The sequence below is a fragment of the Saccoglossus kowalevskii genome, chromosome 10 (genome assembly GCF_978046115.1).
Source record: "Saccoglossus kowalevskii chromosome 10, keSacKowa6.1, whole genome shotgun sequence".
NCBI classification, from domain to species: Eukaryota; Metazoa; Hemichordata; class Enteropneusta; family Harrimaniidae; genus Saccoglossus; species Saccoglossus kowalevskii.
This window is the reverse complement of record NC_140650.1, coordinates 22,181,758-22,205,630: the sequence shown is the minus strand read 5'-3', so window position 1 is coordinate 22,205,630 and position 23,873 is coordinate 22,181,758. Positions and strand designations below refer to the sequence as shown.

At 34.0% G+C, this 23,873-nt stretch overlaps 1 protein-coding gene across 1 annotated transcript; it reads right to left on the bottom strand.

Moving 5' to 3' along the window:
* Positions 1-1,949: 1,949 nt before the first annotated feature.
* LOC100374830 (thyrotropin-releasing hormone receptor-like) lies at positions 1,950-15,188 on the bottom strand. The gene is made up of 2 exons (XM_002735493.1): positions 14,846-15,188; positions 1,950-2,878 (listed from the first exon to the last, which is right to left on the bottom strand). The coding sequence occupies exons 1-2, from the start codon at positions 15,186-15,188 to the stop codon at positions 1,950-1,952; spliced, it is 1,272 nt and encodes a 423-aa protein (XP_002735539.1).
* Between the last annotated feature and the right edge of the window lie 8,685 nt (positions 15,189-23,873).

Genomic DNA, 23,873 nt, shown 5'->3' with positions numbered 1-23,873 from the left:
ACATAAGATAGAACCAAACGTATGTGTTTTCATTACTTATATAAGGAGAGTAGAATGAAGGATTATAATTACGTAATTCGAAACATCGCACCAGGACTATAATTGAATTGCAAAGGGTAAACATCCATTTATATGCTTACGTAAAGTTGATATCAAATTTCTAACTAACCTTCGTGTGTTGCCTACGCATGTCAACGATTGCATGCTCTCGGAAGGGATACATCATTCAAATGTTTTTTTTATATAGAATGTAGTACTTTTATTGTATTTCGGTTTGACAGATTTAATTTAATCCTGCGTGAAATAATTTTGAAATAACACTAATTTGTTCCTGACAGAGCATGATGAAGAGTTCCGTCACATACACAACAACAAACCATATCGACAATATCAAAGACATACAATACTAATTGAATTGACAACTTCCAGTGACGTGTACAAGAATGACAGACAGTCATGTCGTATTGCTAAATTAAGTGACGATACATTTGTGTGATCAAGCAATCGAATTGGTGCCATGGTTACGGGATTATGGTACCCTTAGTATGATTTAACTGTAGGTGTATTCAATTGTATTCATATTTTTTATATTATAAATATTCATCAAATACGACTAAAATGAGTGTATTATGTAAGAGGCCATGTTGTTATATTCATCAATTACGTTCTTCAGAAAAAAACTATTGGATGTGAATGAGACGCAAATTATCAATAGTTTTGTAACTGAATATTTTATTTGAATTATGGTATATGTTGAACATTAAAATATCAGTTTATTTCAATATTTATATAATATACAACAAACACTCTCAAAAATGCTTGATTATACTTAATCTCACTGTGTGATTAAACCCTGTCATGTAAATTTTGAGAGAAATCAATGAATAAATATTGTAATATTTTATCGATCAGAATTGGTCAGAACAATCCCAACAAAACAAAAGCGTTATTTTATTTTTTTAAATTATTTTTTTTCATCTCAATATTGCATCTCAATAACAAATAATTGACAGTAAGATTTCTGATGAAATACCTTCTTTATTTTAGCTACAATCATAGCAGTATTCATTTGTCTGATGAAATACATCCTTTATTTTAGCTACAATCATAGCAGTATTCATTTGTCTGATGAAATACATCCTTTATTTCAGCAACAATCATAGCAGTATTCATTTGTCTGATGAAATACATCTTTTATTTCAGCTACAATCATAGCAGTATTCATTTGTCTGATGAAATACATCCTTTATTTTAGCTACAATCATAGCAGTATTCATTTGTCTGATGAAATACATCCTTCATTTTAGCTACAATCATAGCAGTATTCATTTGTCTGATGAAATACATCCTTTATTTTAGCTACAATCAAAGCAGTATTCATTTGTCTGATGAAATACATCCTTTATTTTAGCTACAATCATAGCAGTATTCATTTGTCTGATGAAATACTGACAAACAATGATAGGTAACGACTAGTTTAATCGAACGAACTGCTATGTTTGAAGTTGAAACCATAATTGTGTTTCATGATTAACAGCCGAATGTTGTTGTTTTAAACACAAAATTACTCAATCACGATCACAATTTGTTTAGAGTTATCCACATAACCTCGTGAATCTAAAGTGTATATAATTGAGCAGTCGCGGACTTCATTACGTAACACAATAGGTAAACAAATATAATCAGTATATAACGCTAGCAAGTAAACAGTAAATGATGATCGTAATAAGCCCTGCCTTGACGATGTGTGAACACACCCAATTTATATATATGTACAATGTGGGTGTCACGTGCTACAATAATTGGTACACGATTTCCTTCTCCTGTCCATTAAACGTTGAGTATCAAGTATGTACAATTTGTAAGGCTTTGATGAACTGTACATGTTGTACTGCTGAATTCACGTAATTCGCAATCAGATACAAGATTGTATAACAATCCCTTGTAATTTAACATTTTGTGGCGTGGGAAGTGTGTTTCAAACTACCACTGAGTCCAGTTACACGCGATATCGATGTAAATGTCGGTCCTCTTCGGATTTTCTGCAAAGGTCGTCGCTTGAATCCAAGAGCACTTAGAAACGCCATTTTGAATTTGGAGGACATTATGTTGTAAATGACGGGATTTATTGCTGAGTTCAAGTAAAACATAACACGACAAAGTGTTATTAAACTTAACAGACCAGTTATACCAAGAGACATTTGATTGTTCCAAAAAATTAGCCAAAGTGACACCACTCGCTGTGGTAGTAGACAGACGAAGAACAGCGTCACTACGGCAGAAAGCATATACACTGCCCTTTTCCGGGCACGGACATTTGACGAGTCTCTCATGCCGTCATCGTCAGAGACGGAACGCTGTTCGCCGGTAGACGACCTGCGTATAATAGCCATTAGCTTCAAAGTGCGCATGGCGTCCTCATTTTTCTCGAATCGAATGCGCCGGCTTGTGCACTTTCCGTTGGCGTATACTGTTCGGTCAGTTACCTGGTGAAGAGGTGGCGGGTTATATCGAAGTCGTGTGGCGATTTTCCCATATAAACAACCCATGAAAACCATGGGAATGAAGAAAAATATACCTGTTAATACAAGGATATAGACCTGCGAGACAATCCCTGTAATGTAAGTGCCGCATGAGTATTCAGTACTGCCGTCTGACTCCAGGTAGGGCTCGTATTTTGCCAGCAATAAAAAAGGTATACTTGCTGCCGTGGAAACCATCCAAATGCAAACACAAATTTTCAAAGTCCTTTCTGAAGTGCACGTATACTGCGCTTTTAACGGGTGACATATCGCCACGTAACGTTCCATAGCAATGGCCACCAAAGTTAAGACGGAGGCGTGTTCTGTGGAATGCTCCAAAAATGGCACCAGTTTACCTGTAGAAGAAACAAATGAAAAGTATTAAATCGCTGAAATAAATGACTTTTGTTGTATGTTAAACTATATCACCTAAAACCACTCCGCTTGTGTAGTCAGAGAGCGAACATTTCAGACATGGTAATGCGAATGGATGGATTCCATATTGCATTAAATTACCTGTCACTTATGGGCAAGAAGTATGAAGGCTCTCATCTGGAAAAATTATTAAAGGGAACCTCAATCCAAACAACATAATGACCCCTAAAGAAAAAGCTCCACAAATGTAGGAGAATGCAATTTACACTTTTTTATAACAGTTTTCATTCTCTAGATATTCAACTTTTCATCGTTAATAAGTAGTCAGCCATCTTGATTCTCAAGCAAAGGATTATGGGTAAAGTATGACATCATAGAATCTGTTGTCAGAAATTGAGAAAATTATTTCATCTATAACATGAGAAATACTGATGCGAATTAGTTCAAATTTTCGTTGTACATATTACTCATGTATATAATTATAGTAATGGAAATGAGAATTTTACAAATACACATAAAGTGAAGATATTGTTGAAAACGTTAAAAAAATAAAAATCAATATTTTAGTTGTGAAATATAGAGTGTCACTTTTTTGTCCCCTTTTTGCACTCAACATGTGATATATCACCTATATAACCTACTCACGTTGGTAAATTGTATACAATTTGAAGTTCAACTTTTGAAGTTATAGATGAAATCATTTTCTCAATTTCTGACAACAGATTCTATGATGTCATACTTTACCCATAATCCTTTGCTTGAAAATAAAGATGGCTGACTACGTAATACTGATGAAAAGTGGAATATCTAGAGAATGAAATGTGATACGAAACTGTAAATTGCATTCTCCTACATTTGTGGAGCTTTTTCTTTAGGGGTCATTATGTTGTTTGGATTGAGGTTCCCTTTAATGGAGTAATACAACAACGTATATTCTGAATAAAATGTCATATAATCGTGGCGTCACATCCCAGAAGTTAAAGCGGGAGGGTCGTCACTTGCGCACGCACGGGAATTGAGTCCCAAGCGATGATATCAACACACGCTGAAAAAGCAAGTCATGGGTAGACGCTTCTTTGTGAACATTGACACGCTATGACGCAGATGACGACTCCCTTGCTTTAATAGGAGCTCTATTTCGACTTCACGAGGAGGCCTTTGCGGAATATATTTATAGTAATAACGGTGTGGTGGAATGAATGATGACCAAGATGCCATACATACCCTGCTGGTACAGCCTATGGTACAACTTATGTTGCAGTTTGAATATTTCCAACAAGGAGGAAGTTTTTTTTGGAAACGTTGGAGCGCTGATTCGTAACTAGTCGTGAGTGAGCAGCAATAAAAGCGGCACATAGAAAGACACAAGGAAGCAACAGAAAGCAAAATTGATAGGGATGAACAAGATGAGGAAAAGTTGACATCAACCGCCTTGTATCGAAAATGAAAAGAATATTTAATATATGTGGAAAACGTAATTAATATATGAGAAAGTACAACTACGTCTACAACAGCCAAACTTCGACACGACCACCGAGCATCCGTAAAAAAGCATGCTTTATAACCAAGCTGACACTGAGACCGTGTGATTCAAAGCCATTCAATGCAAATAGAATACATACAGGATACTAGAAGGTGGTCAGAGCCCTCTTTACCCGGTATCAGTACAATTGGACTCTCTCCTATATGGCATTCCGTTTCCTATGAATGATTTCCCTATGTAATCATAATACTATACTATTCATTTAGTATCTATTAACACAACATTAAAATTGGTGAATAATATACGTTATGTATTATATTATATTGAACATTGTACACCAGTACACAATATATACCCTCTTTATGTTTATTATGAAATTATTATGCTGCTGGAAAATTCGCAATGAATATTCATATTTTGCCATTTCCTAATTGATTTTTTGTGGAATCTTAATTAATAACGTGTTGCATGAACTAAAAATGTAAGACGATCATAATGGCACATAATTCAATTGACGCTACTATAATGTGTTTTAGATAATACATCATGAATCATGTTCGATGCAATGCACTGCGCGAAACATGATCGAGATAACGAGAGTTTAAAAACTGTTTTTTTGTAGTTGATGAATGAGATAAAAAATATGTATTTTTTTACCATTTTATAAAAAATATCAATATGTAATCGAAAATATCTTCTAAAAATACTGATACCACAATTTAACTCTACACACTACCTATACATGTTCAGAACGACCCATTCTTGCAAAACATGTACTCGATGTTGTACGGTATTTCTTACTTTAGCTATTGTGAGAAATGGATGACTAGTTCTATTTTTAGCCTGCTTTTACATTGATATAATAGTACGTTTCAGTGTTAAGTACTCGCGTGTCAACATGCACTGACCCGTGGACCTGCCACCCTTGGTGACCTATAAATATAATGGGAAATGCATTGATATATATATAAGCGATTTAGTAAAGAGTGTTCAGTGAATGAACGTAGCCTGTAATAAACTTTAATTGTTAATTAGAATATATGTAGCGTTATTGTATCTAGAACCAACATAATTCCATACACTACATAAACTGATCTGGTCATATTGATATACGTTATTACGCCAATAGATGTTGCCATTTCTATATCTATATATGGGAGAGATGTTTGTTAGTATTCTTTTAAATTGAAAAAAAATGCCAGGTTTTCAAAATCATGGGAATAAATGAAAACACGCAACAAAAGACTCGAACTCATGACTACGGCATGATAGTACCTAGCTACATCACTGAGTCACAGTAACCGTTTCAGACTAATACGTCTCCAACTAGCGTGTACTAATTTAAAACATTGACTAGATATATATGCCCAAGATAAATCGATGACGGCACAGACAACGTATATTCCCGCACACATTACAATACGATGAAGGGCGCTGTGATTTACATATAACGTATAAGGTTTACTCTAAGACTCAGATATTATGTTTGTCTAATTAAATATTATATTTTTAATCATTATAAACACAGAAATGTAATATTAGTACTTTGATGTGGGCTGTAAATGTCGAACCGATTGCAAATATATAAGAAGCGTTGACATCTCGCATACACATGCGTTTTAATGTGTATCAACACGCACCCTTGTTGACTATAAATCATATACGCTTCTCATTTGTTCACATCTGTCGCTGTTGGTTTTTCAATTGTCAGCTTAATCACCGTCCATGTCAATGACAATAGTGATAATTGAAAAAAAATTGTCTGCATACGTCGTAACACATCATTTACAAAATAGTTGCTTCGTACTTAGTTCAATTTGATCAAGAACATTATATCTATTTCCGCTTAATGTCGGTTTGGATTAAGGGTTTGCCAAATCCGATGACGTCGTCTACGATGAAAAAAAAGTAGTATCACTTCTTCTGTATTGAATAACGACCGTGGGTGTATCTCACCCAGATTTGGTCTAGGGTTTATATTATATCACCCTTATGTATATATAGCATATGATGTGATGAATAACATTTTGAGCATTGGAATTGCCGAATGATATTTGAGATACAAGATCGTTGTTGAAATAATTACAATGTGTTAAAGGTACTTATGTTTATATAATGTGAAACACTTAGCTTAGAAGTTAACATGTAACTCAGTTACCTTGGCTGAACTTTAGTCGCCTAATCTATGGTCCCAATAAAATGTCCTCAAGTGGAAATTTATTAAGCCGACCGACACGTTTATAATTTGCATGAAAGTGTTTTTACTCACTCAGGTTGAACGATATCCTAAAACTCTGTATCTTCCGACTAATGGCACGTTATATTATAAGAAAACTGATAGATTATACATAAATATTTTACTCAAGTGATGTGAAAGGGTTATCAAATAAAGCTATTATTAGTTAAACACAACTGCGCAAGTATTGTTTCGAACAATGCCACCGACGTTATACAATATGCATTAGTAAACTATCTAGGAGAGACAAGACCGTATTAGATTTGTTCGCTTAAGGACATTGTTTACAGAGCCTTCTTATTTTCCATTCATTACAACCACTCAATCACATTCTACCATGACATATAATAGAAGTGACATATTGCCAATATGCAGTGTTAACATTGCGATTGTAATAGTATCTTTCTCAAATGCATGGCATTTGAATGCTCTTCGGAATACCTTTTTTTTCAACATAAACACATCGCATAGCATCTTATCACTGCTTACCCGAATTAATTCGTACTGAAATTAAGTGTACCATAATCTAGAATTGCCAATTAGCTACCAATTTCTGTCAAGTCAACTAAATAATAATGGTTACTTTCACATATTCCCTATCATTATACATCTGTCACCGTAACGCCATAATTACAACGTGCCGCAATTTTGCGGTGTTTTACGGGGTATTTTCATCATACTATATTAAGAATTGCGTATTCTAAATATGGAATGATTACGCGCGTTGGTGTCCTCTAATAATAAAAACAAACATGGCTGCCACCAGAGTTTGACCGGACGAAGAATTCGCCGATTCCGTTCTAAACATTTTGGATTTCGGCATTCCCACGGTGTATAATAATAAGGTCATTACGAGAATATCTCAAAGTATGCATTGCCCTCCGATGCGCGTCGATACTTTGTATACTTTGAGGTATTCTCGGAATACACTCATATTACAATACACTACAATAGGCCACATTGCTAGGGAACATTGTGATAGTAAACACTCATACAACCTTTATATATAATGTTCAAATGTTTCATAATAAAGACACGTTTGTGATTGCAAGTCGTAAGGTTCGATCAAATTATTAAAACATGTTTGGTCAAGCATTCCAGTGTATCAAGTGATTAGGTCAAATAATTCGATGTAAACTACTGTTATCCCCGTACTGAATTGCAATTACCTATTATACATTTATATATGCAAGTCTCGGGTGGATTTAGTGCAATTAAATACAGTCCCAATTCCGATGTGGACAAAGCTGTATAATTTGCATCTCATCAGTTATTCGACATACATTTACATTGTGGGACGTTGATCTTTCCCGGTAATCACATGATGTGAACGTTTCAGGAATAAGCATTTGCTTGTCATTAACAGTCTGTTGTTACGGAATTCACCTGTTTAGAATTCTAACGTTGTCTCAACAAACATATTTGATGAATTTAATTATAGAGACAAAAAACACAGAAGAGACGGTGGATATCTTGCTTAATCTTTTTAATATGGAAAGGTAGAATTTTCCTTTAGTGTCACAAAAGCAGGAAATAAAAATAAATAAATAAATAAATAAATAAATAAATAAATAAATAAATAAATAAATAAATAAATAAATAAATAAATAAATAAATAAATAAATAAATAAATAAATAAATAAATAAATAAATAAGACGAGGGCGTGTCGGCGAGTCTTCAAAGTCTACATCCGTTTTAATTCTCAGAGCTATTATTTAGGCATGGCGCCACGCCGGCAATAAATAGAATTTCTTAGTGGGTAACATTACAACAATTTAATTTAATTTTAAACCAAGACCATCATTTCCATTTATAAAAATGTGATATATGATTAAATTGCTCACATCCGGATATATATTCAGTCATTATTAAACTACATATAACTACCCCTACGATAATAATAAACCCATTTATAATACCAACAACAGTACTGCGCTCAGTTACTTTATCTAGGAAGAGTGGAAATATTGCTACTATTATATTACAAGGATACGGCTTCCAGCGACACGCTCCATTTAACACGCATTTAACATCATGTTACTGTACTTTTTCTTGTACCTGTTTATATACATATATTACAGCGAGTGACCTGGCAAGGAATAAATATATAGCAGAACATGGATGCCGTAGAAAATATCGTTTGACGTCGTATTACTGTAAACAACATATATCAGGAGAGCATAGAAATATAAGCGTGTATGTACATGTGTATGTTTATATCACTGTATTTATTTTCATTTGAGGTTATGATGACAATCAAATTAAACACATAGGGTATATAACCGACTCTCCGTCAGTGGTACATCCACTTTTAATAGAAGTGATGAGTGTTGGAGATACTTAACAAAGTGTATCACCCGACAACAGTATTTCTCAAAGATACATTTCACCTTAGATTATACATATTTAAATGAATGTTATTGTTTATGGCTCGTATCAAAACACATTTCACAACGAAGTAGTATAGTTATCCCCTATGATCAAAATTAGTATGCCATACAAATAGATTCAATGTGAAACGATAACTCGAATTAGAATTGCGTCCGTCGTATCGTGTTATATGACGCTATGACATCGCATGTGTTGATATTTATAATAAACGTGCCTGTAAATTATTACATGTTGCGTCATATTACGGTAAGATATGTCTATGAAAATATGGTAAAAGTTATCAATGTAATTTATGTTATGTAAACATATCAAATGTCTTTTTCATTTTCATATAATATTCGTACCGTGAATTGTATAAATAGCTGTGACAAACGATTGTTATATCATCGACCTAAGCGTGGTCTGTCGCATGATTTGTGATGTCGTTATAAGTGTGGTCTCATGTGGTGCGGTGTGACTCAACGAGATGTGGCGCGTTGTTACGTAATATTGTGAAGATGTGATGTTTTGTGATGGATGCATGATGTAATGCAATGTAGTGATAATATATGGAATAACATAAACAATAACAGTTAAGAAGATAATTAAAGTTCTCGAGTGTATCATGTTTATTAAGTAACGTTAGATGTTTTAGCGAAGCCTCTCAATCACAGCTAATGTATCTCGGTTACCTGAGCAGCACACGTCGCGACATAAAGGTAAATGCTTAATACTAGAACAACTGATTCACGGGCAGTACAACAATTAGGCGAGTATACTCATTTAATTATGTCGAAAACAATTATAATACACTTTACGAAGGCGATTTGAATCTACTGATGGGAAATCAAAACAATTTGATGCAGAGTCATGACCGCGTAATTGGTTTTAAATACACCAATGTTGATGTGCAAAATGTGAACAGTCAACTTCTGGTCAAGAAACATTTATTTAGAAATCCAGCGATCCATGTATTAGCACATTTCTGAATTCATGCCAAAAAGCATGCTTTAATGAAACATAATGTGTAACTAGCAGAGGTAATATATCAATTCACAGTAATGTGAGAAAAATATATACAGACATTAACAGGACATGGACAGGAATAATAACATGATTACATGTGTATTCAGTTCACGAACGGATTAAAAAGTGTATATAACATGAGATAGTTTTCATTATGGAACTATTAGTATGACAGCAGTACTAGTCGACAAACAGTAAAAAATACATATACATTTTTGAATTTGCAAAAGTAAAATTGTATTATGACAATTATTAATAGAACAAAATTAACAAGTGAAACGTGTCTTTATCTATGTGCATTTTAGCCTGAACCTCATATTATTTTGTAATTTGTGTTGTCTATCACGAGTCATCTGGACACAGTTATGTTCAATGCGAATACTTGCAACCAGGAGATAATCATCAAACAACACAACTATATCGGTTGGTCTGACCGTAGTCGCTGCCACACTGTGAACGTAGCTATAGCGCTGATTACTTGAATTTCTTCCGGCATTCAAGGATTTGTTAACGTCGTATACCGATGTTTAGTGCTTATATTTATTTCATCAAGGTATTACTCGTTGTGTACCGTACATACATACATGTGTTTGCATTAAATTGTTCATTTAACCGGAAATATGTTGTTATATTGCGTTTTATTTAGGTTAGATCCGGGTCTGATTGACCCCTAGTGTAGTGTGCGCGTCGTGTATACACATTGGGGCTTCTGAAACAGTGGTCCATAGCGAGTTGATACCTACACAAATCTTAAATGTGACAGTAATTTCGAGAGGGATTATGGAATACAAATACATATGAACCACTGGAAGTGTGATGAAACAGCTACTTGGGAATGGAGAACATTATCGATGTTGTCATTGAAAACTTTGGAAGGATCGATTTTGCGATGCAGTCTTTTACACAATGTTTGTTTGTATAACAATACAAATATTGACCCCGGCCTCGGTCGGTATTATCGACCTTGGCCCGGGTCAATGTTTCTATAGTATCTGGCCTTCTCAGAACTAATCATTTTCATAAATTGCTTCTTCGCTGTATAGACGTTTACTTTGCAACCTATGTGAGTTAATTATTATTGCATATATTTTTTGTGGAACCAATATTCACGAATATTAAAAATATGTTTGAAATCTTGATTAAAAGTATTTATGTTCAATTGGGCAGTTAATTCGATCTCTATGTATATACAAACTATGTAGTTTTAATACAAATGACGATTCAATCAAATTGACGAGTCTATGATTGATCCAGCAACAAATCGGTAAGCCTAATTCGTCTTTTTTATATTCAATTGACCATTATACTATACAGCTAGTCACGTTATACTATGAAGTAAACATCCTGCGCCAGTTGAATTATCTTTATAATGAGCATCGAATGACACGTTTGATCAGACTAAAAGTGCAGTTTTCACTTGAGAAACCCATTCGATTATGCTGAGTTACGCTACATTATGCAAAGAAGTTTTGTACTATGTATATAATATGTACATATATGTGTCCTATATGTATATTAATTCGTAATATATATATAACAAGGTAAATCGCGGTGCAACTATAAAGAATACCATGAGCCAGCGGTTGACATTGTCTGTGATAAATTTGTTATATGTAATCGGTCAAAGGACATCAAGTATCAACGCACAAACAGATAATTTTGCAGATCTACATCAACACGCAAACAAAGGTTCGCCTAGAGAGACATATGTCACGACATCACGACTTCAAGAATCAGTGAATAACAAGTGAATACATACGGACAGATATTTAAATGACTTGCAGTTGAATCATCAAAGACATACGTGAGTAATGTTAGAGTTTTAAGCACTAGGTCATAATACTATTTGCAAATTGACAAAACATCACATGTGGTGAATGTAAGTCGTTTATGTCGTGCGTTCGTGAACAAATATTGAAATGCCATAGTCGTACAGCACTGCTTTCAATTTCCCAGCAAACAAATATATTTGACATGCGTTGTATGCGACATATATCGAACACAACCGATGCGCTGTGGCGACTGCGGTACCTTCCTATAAAAAACAACAAGAAAACAACAGCAACAATGCATTCCAATTCATGTGAGCGACCTTAAGTGTCAAAAACATATGACGTCACAAATCAGCATCCTTGATCCATATTGCCGTTGCTAAAATAATCCCCAAAGAAGATTCCGCTTCACCGTAAGTGTATTAAAGTATAGATTTGTTCGTGTTCTTTATAGTCAATAAAATCGCTTATATTAAATTGTTGACTGTGTGCTGATATTGATCGCTCCAAAAAAAAAATAATTCTTTGAATTGGCACTTATATCTAAGAGTTATACATCGTAGTACTTTGCGCACGAGGACGAGAGTGGGAAAAAGAGGGAATCTTTGATATATTATTGAGAAAATACCTGTATTGAAATTTTCTCCAACATTGCTTGATTTTCGTTTTCAGAGTAAATGTCATTGTAATTTAATATACCCGCTGTGAGATTTGGTTACGCCTAATTAATTTGGTAATCACTGAACATTTGTTCGAAATTAACACTCCGGTCTGAAAAATGTACATCATGCATGACCTTGTAGTCTGACCTTTTTTCATTCTTATTTATTCATTCTCTGGTGAATCGTGATGTTTAATAAAGAATAAAATACCCGTTCAGGTTTTAATCCGGTGATTGTAGTTGGTTTCATTATATAAAAAAAAAACGTTCAGGCACGCTGGAATAGAGTAAATCAACCGGATAGAAAATATTCTAGTAAGAATTGATCTACAAACCCGATCACAGTTTTTTAAAGTCTACACTATGGCTAATTTATATTATGGGGACGAGTTAGGTATCCATTCAATTTGATCACGGATCAGTTCCCGATGTCATAAACACTTCTTAGCTTCTTTCGGGTAAATAGTATTTTGGCAGTAGTATTATTTTGTCTACGTTTACATTAACGTAAATCAGTGAGGACGTTGGGTAGTTTATTCTGTAATAGTTTCTTGTTAGCAGCAACGTTGGTATATGTAACTTTGTCGTCATCGACATCATTTAAAATAAAATACAGACGTCGATTATTGCCACACACCCGATAACGTTTCGAGAGCCGACAAATCTTCCGGTTCACGAATGGGCCACTGCAGACTGTTTGGAATACTTCTGATAAAATTAATTTTCTCATGTAATGTTTTTAACCCCAAAAATCCGAGGGCCGCAATGTTATTTAACCGCGGCTTGCATAATTAAAAACACGCTCTCCGTCCATAAAAAACTGAATATAAAAACCGAATTGTTCGTTGTATATACCAGTACACACAATAAAAAAGTTCATACCATGTCAATTGCTAAATTAAATTGAAAAACTTGCCTCTTCATTTACAATATCGATTATATACTCAAACTATTTCTAATAAGAATACTAACCAACAGACGGAAAAGATACTAAATGAATCAACGGGACAGTGAAAATAGCACAAATAAACTGGCGTAAGATATGTGCAAAGACATAAATTTAGTTTATTTAATTTATATTACGAGTATAATCTTACCGACTGAATACAAACATTTATGGTCAACATTAGTATTGCACAATAACCAATATATATAATATATTGAATGGGCCACTATTTATATAAACGCAACACAAAACAGGAGATGTATTGACATGAGCTGACAGTACTCATTATAGACGCGCATAAAAGTCAGAGACTTTAATCGGTGAGGCATAACAAAACACCCTGAAAGCTAGAATGATAACTTGTGTTTTTTTTCGGAATACATAATTGATTTTATATTGTAATAATACCCAAGGCATTTTGCGTCTCACTTTCATTGTAGCGAAGTAAAGACGCAATCATCCATACACACTTGTACAGCCTTGGATCGATTCTTAGAGTAGCTTGTGGGAGCCAAATGAATTCACATTACGTAACGGGCGAGAATGAATGCCAATTTAGAAGTTGTCAACAATACATTTGATACGTCGGGTTACAATGAAGTACATCGCCTTAGAATATTTCTCTGTTTCTAAGATGTTATCAAATTCCTGTAGGAGGGAGACATTGAGGTATCGATCTACTTTTAATATGTGTTAATGTATAGGCATATTACATGTTACATAAAGAAGTGTTAATCTCATCTACACACTCGAACAAAATGCAGTTACGGATCTAAGCCGTATTGATATGAATACAGTACGAGTGTTCTGCCCGGTGCACACCGTTCAGGTAATAGGGAATGCGTGGGTACAAAATATTGCATGATTCAATTCTCGAAGACGTGAACTAGGAGATCTCTTATAACATTCTATAATCACCAACGATCAACCAATGCATCATAAAAAACAGGGTTTCATCTATATGATCAGCAGAAACATAGATTAGGTATACACTTGCAACCGGTAAATACACCATTTGCCACATTGCAGAAACAAATATTTAAATAAGTTTAACTTATATAGAACATTCGACATCTCTCAAAATATAATTACTTATTCAGTTGAGTAACATTTGTAAATGTTGATAGTCCTTCCTTTTTGAATCTATTTGATAATCGGGAAACGTATATAGATTCCACTAACCACACAAGCAAGTTAATTTAGGTTGATAACCACACGGTGTTCATATACCGCAATGAATTGACGATATGAATTGAGCACTATGAATGAATCAATGCTGCCCGGAATCTAAAAGTCAACATGATTTACCGGTAAATTAAATTGTTCGATGAGCGCGGTGGATGGAAAAGCGACTCAGGTGATGTAAATACAGCACAAGGCGTGTATGTAATATTCGAATGAAGCACAGTGCTGCAAGAAATAAAGTAAAACTTATACATAGTGATATACTTACACATTGTCTCGCCGAGAAACCACGGTCTGTATACATAAGTCTCGAGCAGCGCAACCGGCATGCATATTACGATTACCATGAGATCGGCGATGCTAAGATTGACCAGAAAGAAGTTGGTTGACGCTCTCATGTCCGTATTTTTCCACACCACTATGCAAACAAGCCCATTACCGGCAATACCGAAGATGAAAATTATCACAAACGAAACAGTTGTTATGACTAGGCTCGTTAACGGCAATCGTATCACGGGAGCGAAACCGGTATGGTATGAAACATTACCGTCAATGGTCTGGTTTTCCTGCCATGTCAGGTTCAATATATCAGGCAGTACGCCGGTTTCCATAGTGGAAGTGAATGAAACTAGAATCGGTCTGTGTTATCTGTTACTAATGAAGATGGCAATGGGATGGCAAAGAAATGCAAAACGGTTTGTCCGCGTCATCCGATTGAGCAAATGATCAGTGGCAGTAAACGCTCACTGCTATACATGCATGCGCTGTACGACGCATGTGCAAATAACTAAAAGTGTCTGGCAATTACGCACGGGATGTAACCCAATGAGACACTGCGAAATAATATGACATGCCTCTTCCTCTGCCGATTGTTTGCACCAGTGTTACGTTTCAAGTTACACAATATCTGTGGAATAGGTATGAATGTCATTAGCGAAGATATTATCAATTGTCGATTTATCCAATGTTGTAAACAAAGACATGGAATATGTTTTCAGGTATAAATGGGTCTACCAAATATGTGATGCAGATTATCATGTCTATTAAATGCTACATGACGCTGAAATGGTCGAAATATTTTAACTTAGGATGAATGAAATCGGAGGCAGATTGATACTTGATTCGTGATGAAGTTTAGGACAAATAAATCGCTAGGTTTTTTTTCTGATAGACTGAAAGATTGATTTTCCACACAGAGTGTAATACGATTCAGTATTGTGGACCACACGAATATGACCTGAATTGTTCGTTGAATAAATGCTAATGCGATGCCCTTTCTGTTTCATCAAATAATGGAATCGACTGCGTCTCGCACACTATTTACGCACGTTCCCGTTCATGTCCTGCAATCTCATGATAATGAAAGTGTGGAGTTCCTTAATCAGGTTAGGGTGACAACATCATAGTGACAACACATGTGCCGTTCAAAAGCCTTTTTATTGGTTGGTTCCGCAGCTGTGTTCGTTTTTTTATGAATACTATCACTATTATTAATATTAAAAATGCAGGGGTATTAATTTATCAATAAAGTTTTATTATCGCTAATTTTCAATATTTTTTCCTTCCCAAATGTTGGTTCTTCGTAAATCTTATCTTTTTATCGTCAAGTCATAGACATTTTGACAAAATTTGATTGCTTTTGGACTTGATGTTTTTTTGCACGGTAACATAAAAGCGATAACACTTATTTATCAATATCACATTTTGTGAAGAAAAAAGTTCAAAACGAGGAGAACAATTTGGTTTTCCACATAAAGTTAATGAGATAGGAAAATGCATCTTTAATTCAAGTAAAATAATTCCTTTCCAAGATAAATTTTATCTTTTATGGGTATAGAGTACATGTAAGTACTAAAACTATAGTACACCCTTTATTATTAATATTTAAAAAAAATAGGCAAACAATAGTACACAAAAATAAATATGGATTTGTTGAAAACAATTACTATAATTACAAATACTGTGACATTATATCTGATTTGTATTGGGAATTGCAAATCCAGGCAAAACCGCATTTTAATTGTAAACACATATTTGTTTAGATAACTCAGGACAAGTTGTCTGTCGCCAAGTGTATGGTTAACGATTACAGTTAGAGTTGTTCAAGAACGCAGGAGAGTCCACGCCTTGCAAAAGTCTCAATGTTCCCACGTTATGCCGCGCATGCGCACATGATTGTTTAGAATCACCTGCCAGCTTTGGAGATAACCGTGATGTTTTTGGATAGGTTGACTACGTTTCTGTAAGTAAGTTATTTGTTTGTTAATCTGCATGATAAACAAATCAAATATCTAGATTGGGATCAAAATTTGTATGCAAAATAGATATTTATTATGCATGGATTACAAATAATAAATCTTCCATGGATGCTCATAAAGTTTCACTAAAGTCCGTTGAGGAATGAACAAAACCGCTCTGCATACTATCTTAAAATATGTTTATGTACCAAGTTTCGCTGAAATAATCATATTTTAAGCCAATCAATATCGGATATCAGCAAGCAATAGTATAGATTAACATACTATTAAATATGTTTACTTGAATAAATTAAATCGAAATAATCAAAATAATGTGCACCGTGATCGAATCATCGCTTTCATTATTATTATTGCAGTGTACTAGTTGAATTTGTTTGTCATGCGGTAACTTATACATATTTCTTTCCATTACTCAACCTTGACCCGTTATTAGGTTCTTATTGCGCTTTTGAATAATTCTGGCTGAGGGCCTCAGCTACACCGACGATGAGCCGAATGATCTGCGAACTGAAACATCGACGCTGTGCATTTTGGTTAATTTTCCATTCAGTTTATATATATATTCTACCAAGATGAGAATCTCGCTACATTTAATGAGAACGTATATGTACTTGTCGCTTTATCTTGTAATAGCAGCAATATTCATTAATCTGGTATATCAATTTGCTTGATTTAGCTGACGTAAGATGATCAACACAGTTTGTCATTGGTAAACAGCATAGTGAGTGAACCATGAACGCTGTAAATTTTTCGTCAATAAATAATAGTTGAAATTTAGGGTAATGTAACGTTGCTGAAGAATTTGTCCATACTTTTATGTATATTAATTCTTTTGTGGATATGTTGGTTACAATTGATATTTTATACTTGAAAATTACAAGGGCAATTGATTTAATATGTTCTGGTGAAACAACGAAGCTCTTTTGTCCTTCAAAAATTGGTTTATTATTTTCGAGTCATGAAAAGGTCTTTGAGTTGCATGACATCATGTCCTAGCAATCGTGACCACGTTCATTGTTAAAAGTTCAACCATGCTCGGAAGAGCGTTTTATCGTGGCATGAAACTAATAATAGCATGGCGCAGATTAGCATATGTAAGCAAGAGTGGATTTCTCGCTTTTTCGCTGGTTGGACATGTCAGAGTGACCTTAATACAAGCACACTTTTATAGATCAACACTTATCGCACATATGAGGTCGGCGTGTTCCTCGTTACCATGCCAACGTCTATAGCAACCAACGGTAGAATAAAATAACATTTTAGTGAAAATAAACATTAAATACCATATATATATATGTATGTTCTTGACCAATACAATTTATACTTCGAATATGTCCTTTTGTTGACAGTTTGATGGGTGTCCCTAGAAACCACTGATATATCTATAGCCTTACTCCCAATCCGATCATGTTATTGGAAATTTAGATTAAATAATAAATGAAATAAATACGGACTAATGATGCAAAGTTTTTGCCTTGCAATACAGATAATGCAATAATGTATCTAAATATATTGCCACGGTTTAGACTTGAGCAATCCTGACCACAATAAATAATCATAATTACATAAACAAATTATTTATATTCATGCTCTTCAAATACTACGACATGTACTGTATTAATCTCATTTTCCCTTACAAAATTTGACAACAACATTCTAGCTGTGTTCCTCAATTAATACATGTACTATATTAACCGGAACGTTCCGTGTGGAATAATATAATATAAATAGTATGAAAATTGAAGCACAAATTAAGTCCTCAAATAACAGTGCAGTAATATATATATATATATATATAGACACAAATTGACAGAAAAAAATTCTAGCCAAGGTGTTTCACAAATAATAAATGTGCTGTATTAATCTGAATGTTTTTTATAGAATAAAATAACATAAATTGTATAAAAATATCCGAATAATAGTGCAGTAATAGAATACCAGCTAGATTTGTTTTTAAAAAGCGAGAAAACTACACAACAACATATCAGTTTACTACACGTAGGTATCTCTGAGGGCATTAATGACATCAGCTTCCCATTATTAGCTGTCTACATTCTTGTTCACTTATTTCTACTTCTAACAAATGATTTATTTCATCCACAAATTACACTTGAATTTGAACTTGGCTGATCCTTTAATATGATTTATAAGATTCCAAAATTTGAAGATGATCAAATAAAAGGTATTGTTAAAATTTTCACTGAAATTCAACAAATATCTCGAAAAACAAACAAACAAATAATACGACAAAAAATCGAACTCGGCCGAGATCTCAAACTGGTTAATATAATATCTTAAAATAATAATGGTTTTAGTTATTAAAAGCACACAAAAGTACGATGAAATCAGCATCAACAGCAGACTATTTTCCAAGTGGTCAATAGTATTACAAGAATTTGTCCGCATATTGCCTCACTAAACTTAGAAACACAGGCACTATTATTAGTTGAGTATTAAGCATGGACATGTAAATGGTTAGGAAACCCCTATAGTATCAATATGCATAAAGTATTTATCCTAACATTATAACATTGCTCAGCTCCCGCATGATGTTCTGTCATCAAAATATAAAAAATGCATTGGTGACTCCATGACGTGGTGAACATCTCAAGTGATTGCACGCAATATAAACGTTATTTGAATATAAAAATGTTCAATTATACGGGGAGTTTGTCGTCTATTTATCTAGCTCACTCGGTTACTATCGTGCTGCATCGTTCGTTGTCGGATAAATATCCTATCACGGACTATTAGTGACATGTTCGTAGGTTGTTCTTTTTTTCTGACATTCATCGTCCATAAGGCCGCCGTTCTTCTTGCAATGCAAATACGTGAGAAGAAAATTCCGCTGCCCATTGCCGCAATGTAAATAGGTATTTTGATTGAATTCAATATAATATAGGTTACATGATTAACTTGATAAAAAAATACTTTCTCACTTGGTTAAATGAGCTTATAGATGACAAAAATGAAATTATGACTTGTCACGTTACATACATATTCATAGCTTCGTTGTTGGAGTTCAAATCATGTGACAAAGTACGAATTAGTTAATTGCCATGTCTAATCTTAGACGGTAATTGGTATATTTTAAAAACGCAGTTAACAAAGATAATAGTTTAAACAGTAAGTTACATGGTGATAGCCGCACAATTAGATAGCTTTAATTGCACACTAATAGTTCCCTGACCTAGATATCTACGATTATCTTAATAGAGTAATTACATTTCCTTGTATTGGGCGTATAATCTCGCAGCACTCTCGCGATTTGCTAAATTACGAGTGATTATGATGACCACCGTGGCCTGTTTAATGTAATTGGGGGCAATTACTCTACGGATGTATTCTCTCCTACCACTATTACGGGCGTAAGCAACTGCATACGACACTTATGTAGCGTTTCGTATGTAGTTGTCGATGAAGTCAGAGATTTGCGCATGTCCGGTCGCTCGAAGCTCACGTTTATTACATATTATTTTTTTAGACTTTTTGTAGCGTAGCGTGGCATGTAATAGTTCGTATTTCATGTGTTGCATGTTTATTTGGTCGTACTTTGTCTGTTATTGTTTGAAACTCTACTAAGTGATATTTTAGAGCCACACTACTATATAATAGAATATATCAAATTTTATCTAGTGCAGTCATTTTGTATAGGATTTTGATTAAGGACTAAATTTGTTGGTTTTAGCTATCAATATATTTACGCTTTTAGTGTTCATTGGTAATTGGATCACACGTCTTGCAGTTAATTCATTCCTTTCTAAGATCCATAGATGAAGAAAACAAACAGTGCACGGACGAGTTGAGATTAGGAGTACTTGAAATGATATATTGCATATATGTGGCTTTACAACACAAAGATACGTCGAATAATGCAACTACTAGATAACAAATTTCCAAATAATCCTACAACATAAATAGTGCAAATCACAAAAAAATGAGACATTGACGTATTTTGTTATTGTCAGCTATGAGGTCAAAATTCAATCTACTTACATCAACCAATCAAAAATACCGGGATTTTGGTTACATATCATTGATATATCGAATATATATATATATATATATATATATATATATATATATATATATATATATATATATATATATATATATATATATATATATATATATATATATATATATCACCATTCGCTTGAATATGAGAAATTTGTGCCAGGTGATCAGTGAGATATGACCTCCGACAATCTTCCACTGCTCAAATCACGCTCAGATATAAACAAATGTGTACCTCCTTCCCAGTTTCAAAGGATTTTACAGTCGTCGATACGCTGTGTGTATTTTATACACAACATACACAATGAACAGAAAAAAACACGGGCTAGCAACTAAAATATTAACATTCACCTTCAGCAATCCTCCTCCGACTTCTAAACATTAATCCCCTTAGCTGGTTGATGAGATAGGAAGTCAATTGTATGAACATAATTACTCAGCGGCTCAGGTCGACGAATATTGACCTACACGGCTCTGTTGAATATTGATTCAGAATACACTTGTCAATTTTATGAGAAAGACTTATATTTGAACTTAGATGTGTGTCACTAATATAATGCTATTCCACCTTAATGATTGTGTTTAGTTTAATAATTCAATATGACCCCTCGGGAAAAAATAACATGCTGAGATTTTAATTAAAACATGAAAAATCCAGAACGATACCTCTGTCTAGAATTAGCTATACAATAAAAACTCATTAACAACTTTAGGCGACGTCTTGCCAAGCGGGAACTAAGTAATAAAGAAGTTACCACATTGTATTTTTTTTATTAGGATGTGATGACGTCATTGATAGTACACATGTAAAATCTGCCTATCATACTCGATATGCAATAAAAATACTCGATGTGTACACTCGTTTTAATAGATCAATAAACTCTATCGAAATGTATTACTGATAATTCCTATTCATTATAAATCGACAACCTTTCATTACGGTGGTAATTAATTTGGTCATTATGTTTGATGACAACATATTAATTAACTATCATCTCAAGCTATGGTCACATATTGCAGTTGCGTGCGTTTCAGGTTTTTTCATAGCTGTATAGTTGTTTAATGAAATTGTTCATGGATCTTGTAGTTTAAAACCAATTTTAAACTATGGAGCGGCAGTTATAGGAAATCGGTGTTGTAAACCAATTGAAGATGTTCAGTTAAAGTGGTGTAAATATATATTAGGTGTAGGGCAAAATACAACAAGCAGTTATGGGTGAATTCGGACAATATTTACTTAGCATTGGCAGAAATATAATCCGTATTAAATTTTGAAAACATAACCTGAAAATGTCATCTAATCGACTCGTTACAAAGCCTATAGAGAGTCTGAAAAATTAACACTGATAGGAAAGCCATCTGTCGTTTTAGCTATTAAGAGATTATTAATTAAACACAATATGCATACTATTTAGGAGAATAAGTTTATCTCCCAAATTACTAATGAAACAACGTTGTTAATTGGAAAGAAAGAAAGAGATTGTTATTTCAAAAGCTGGAAAGATGCTTTATTTGACGATGTTCGTAGATCCTCAAACAGTAGAAATAAGTTACGAACGTTTCGCCAATTTAAAACAAATATATTTGTATGAGAATTATCTGGATATCGTTCGTGTTCCCCTGTACAGAAAGCTTTAACTAATCTTTGGTGCTGTCAACATGAGTTACACATTGACACCGGTAGATATTATGGAACTCCGGTGGAAAATAAAAGCTGTTGAAGATGAGACTCATTTTCTGGTAATTTTTCCAGCATATAACCATATTCGAAAACCACTTTTTGATCGAATTTACTGCATTGAACCACAATTTTAGCTCCTTTTACCTATCAGTAAACTTATATATATTTTTTTCAGGATAACCATGAAATCATCCAAATTCTTGCTGGATTTTTATACACATATTTTTCAGATTAGATATATTTTTTTAGTGTTAGTTCTCCAATAGATAAGTTATACAATTTTATTTTATTGATGGGATAAAGTCACGCTTTTTTAATATGCAGTGTAACCTGTTCTCCCAGGTTAGTGGGGTATATTCCTTCAGAGAAATGGAAATAAAATAATAAATAAATAATAAAATATATAGCAGAATTACTCTCACTTTGAAAAATTACAATAAAATCGTCGTGTTTGTGTGATAGGTATTTTTGATGGTTAAAAACCTTTCACTTAGGTAACCGGGATTCGGTCGTTTTCACGCTAGGCTGACAAAAGACACACACAAGCTTCGTTCATGTTCCCAAAACGATTCTCTGCCAAGTCCCTGGTTTTTCACCCGAGACAGCATTAAATCCATCTTTATTTCTTGTCACCCCTTAACCAATTACAATCAGTATAAGAGACTCCAAGGCCTTGCCTTCCAACAAACAACCAATCACATGAAAGTTTTACACATCATAATCAATTAATTACTCGTCAAGCTGTCTAGAGAAAACATTTCTATACATTGTCAACACTAACTAATATTGATGGGGTAATAATCTCGCACTAACATTCCACCAAGATACTACCTTTTTTAAACTCGCAAACAACATTGGTTTAGAATTACAGCTACTGTCTTGTATCTTAAAAACTGCAGAGTCATAAGATGTTTTTGGTTGATTTCGACCAGCTCGCCATCTGGTCTTGTCATTAACCTTTATCAGTATATGTCATGACAACCACTGTCAAACTGACTGAAATATAAATCATGATATTTGTATGAATAAATAATTAGGCGTGTGTTCGCCTCCATTACTGTCGTTCTTGTCATTTTCAATTACACCTCGCATTCCGAATCATAGGAAACCCTCACATGATACACTAGCAGTTATAGTACATTTTGTACCACAGGTAATATACATTAGAATTGGCTGCAGATTTTATTCTGTATCGAATTGTCAATTTCCGATGGTCGATACTAGACCTAATTAATAATTCATGCTGGATAACTCAACAAAGAAACCAACACAACAGAAAACATAGTAGCCGCCGTTTAAAAGTAAAAAAAAAAACAACAACCTAAAACTAGTTTGAACGT

Bases quoted from the DNA above. Each gene is read 5' to 3' on its own strand.
- LOC100374830 (XM_002735493.1), bottom strand. From the start codon at position 15,188: ATGGAAACCGGCGTACTGCCTGATATATTGAACCTGACATGGCAGGAA. The intron at 2,879-14,845 runs GTAAGTATATCA...TTTCTTCTACAG, and splicing joins GTTTCTCGGCGAGACAATGT to GTAAACTGGTGCCATTTTTG.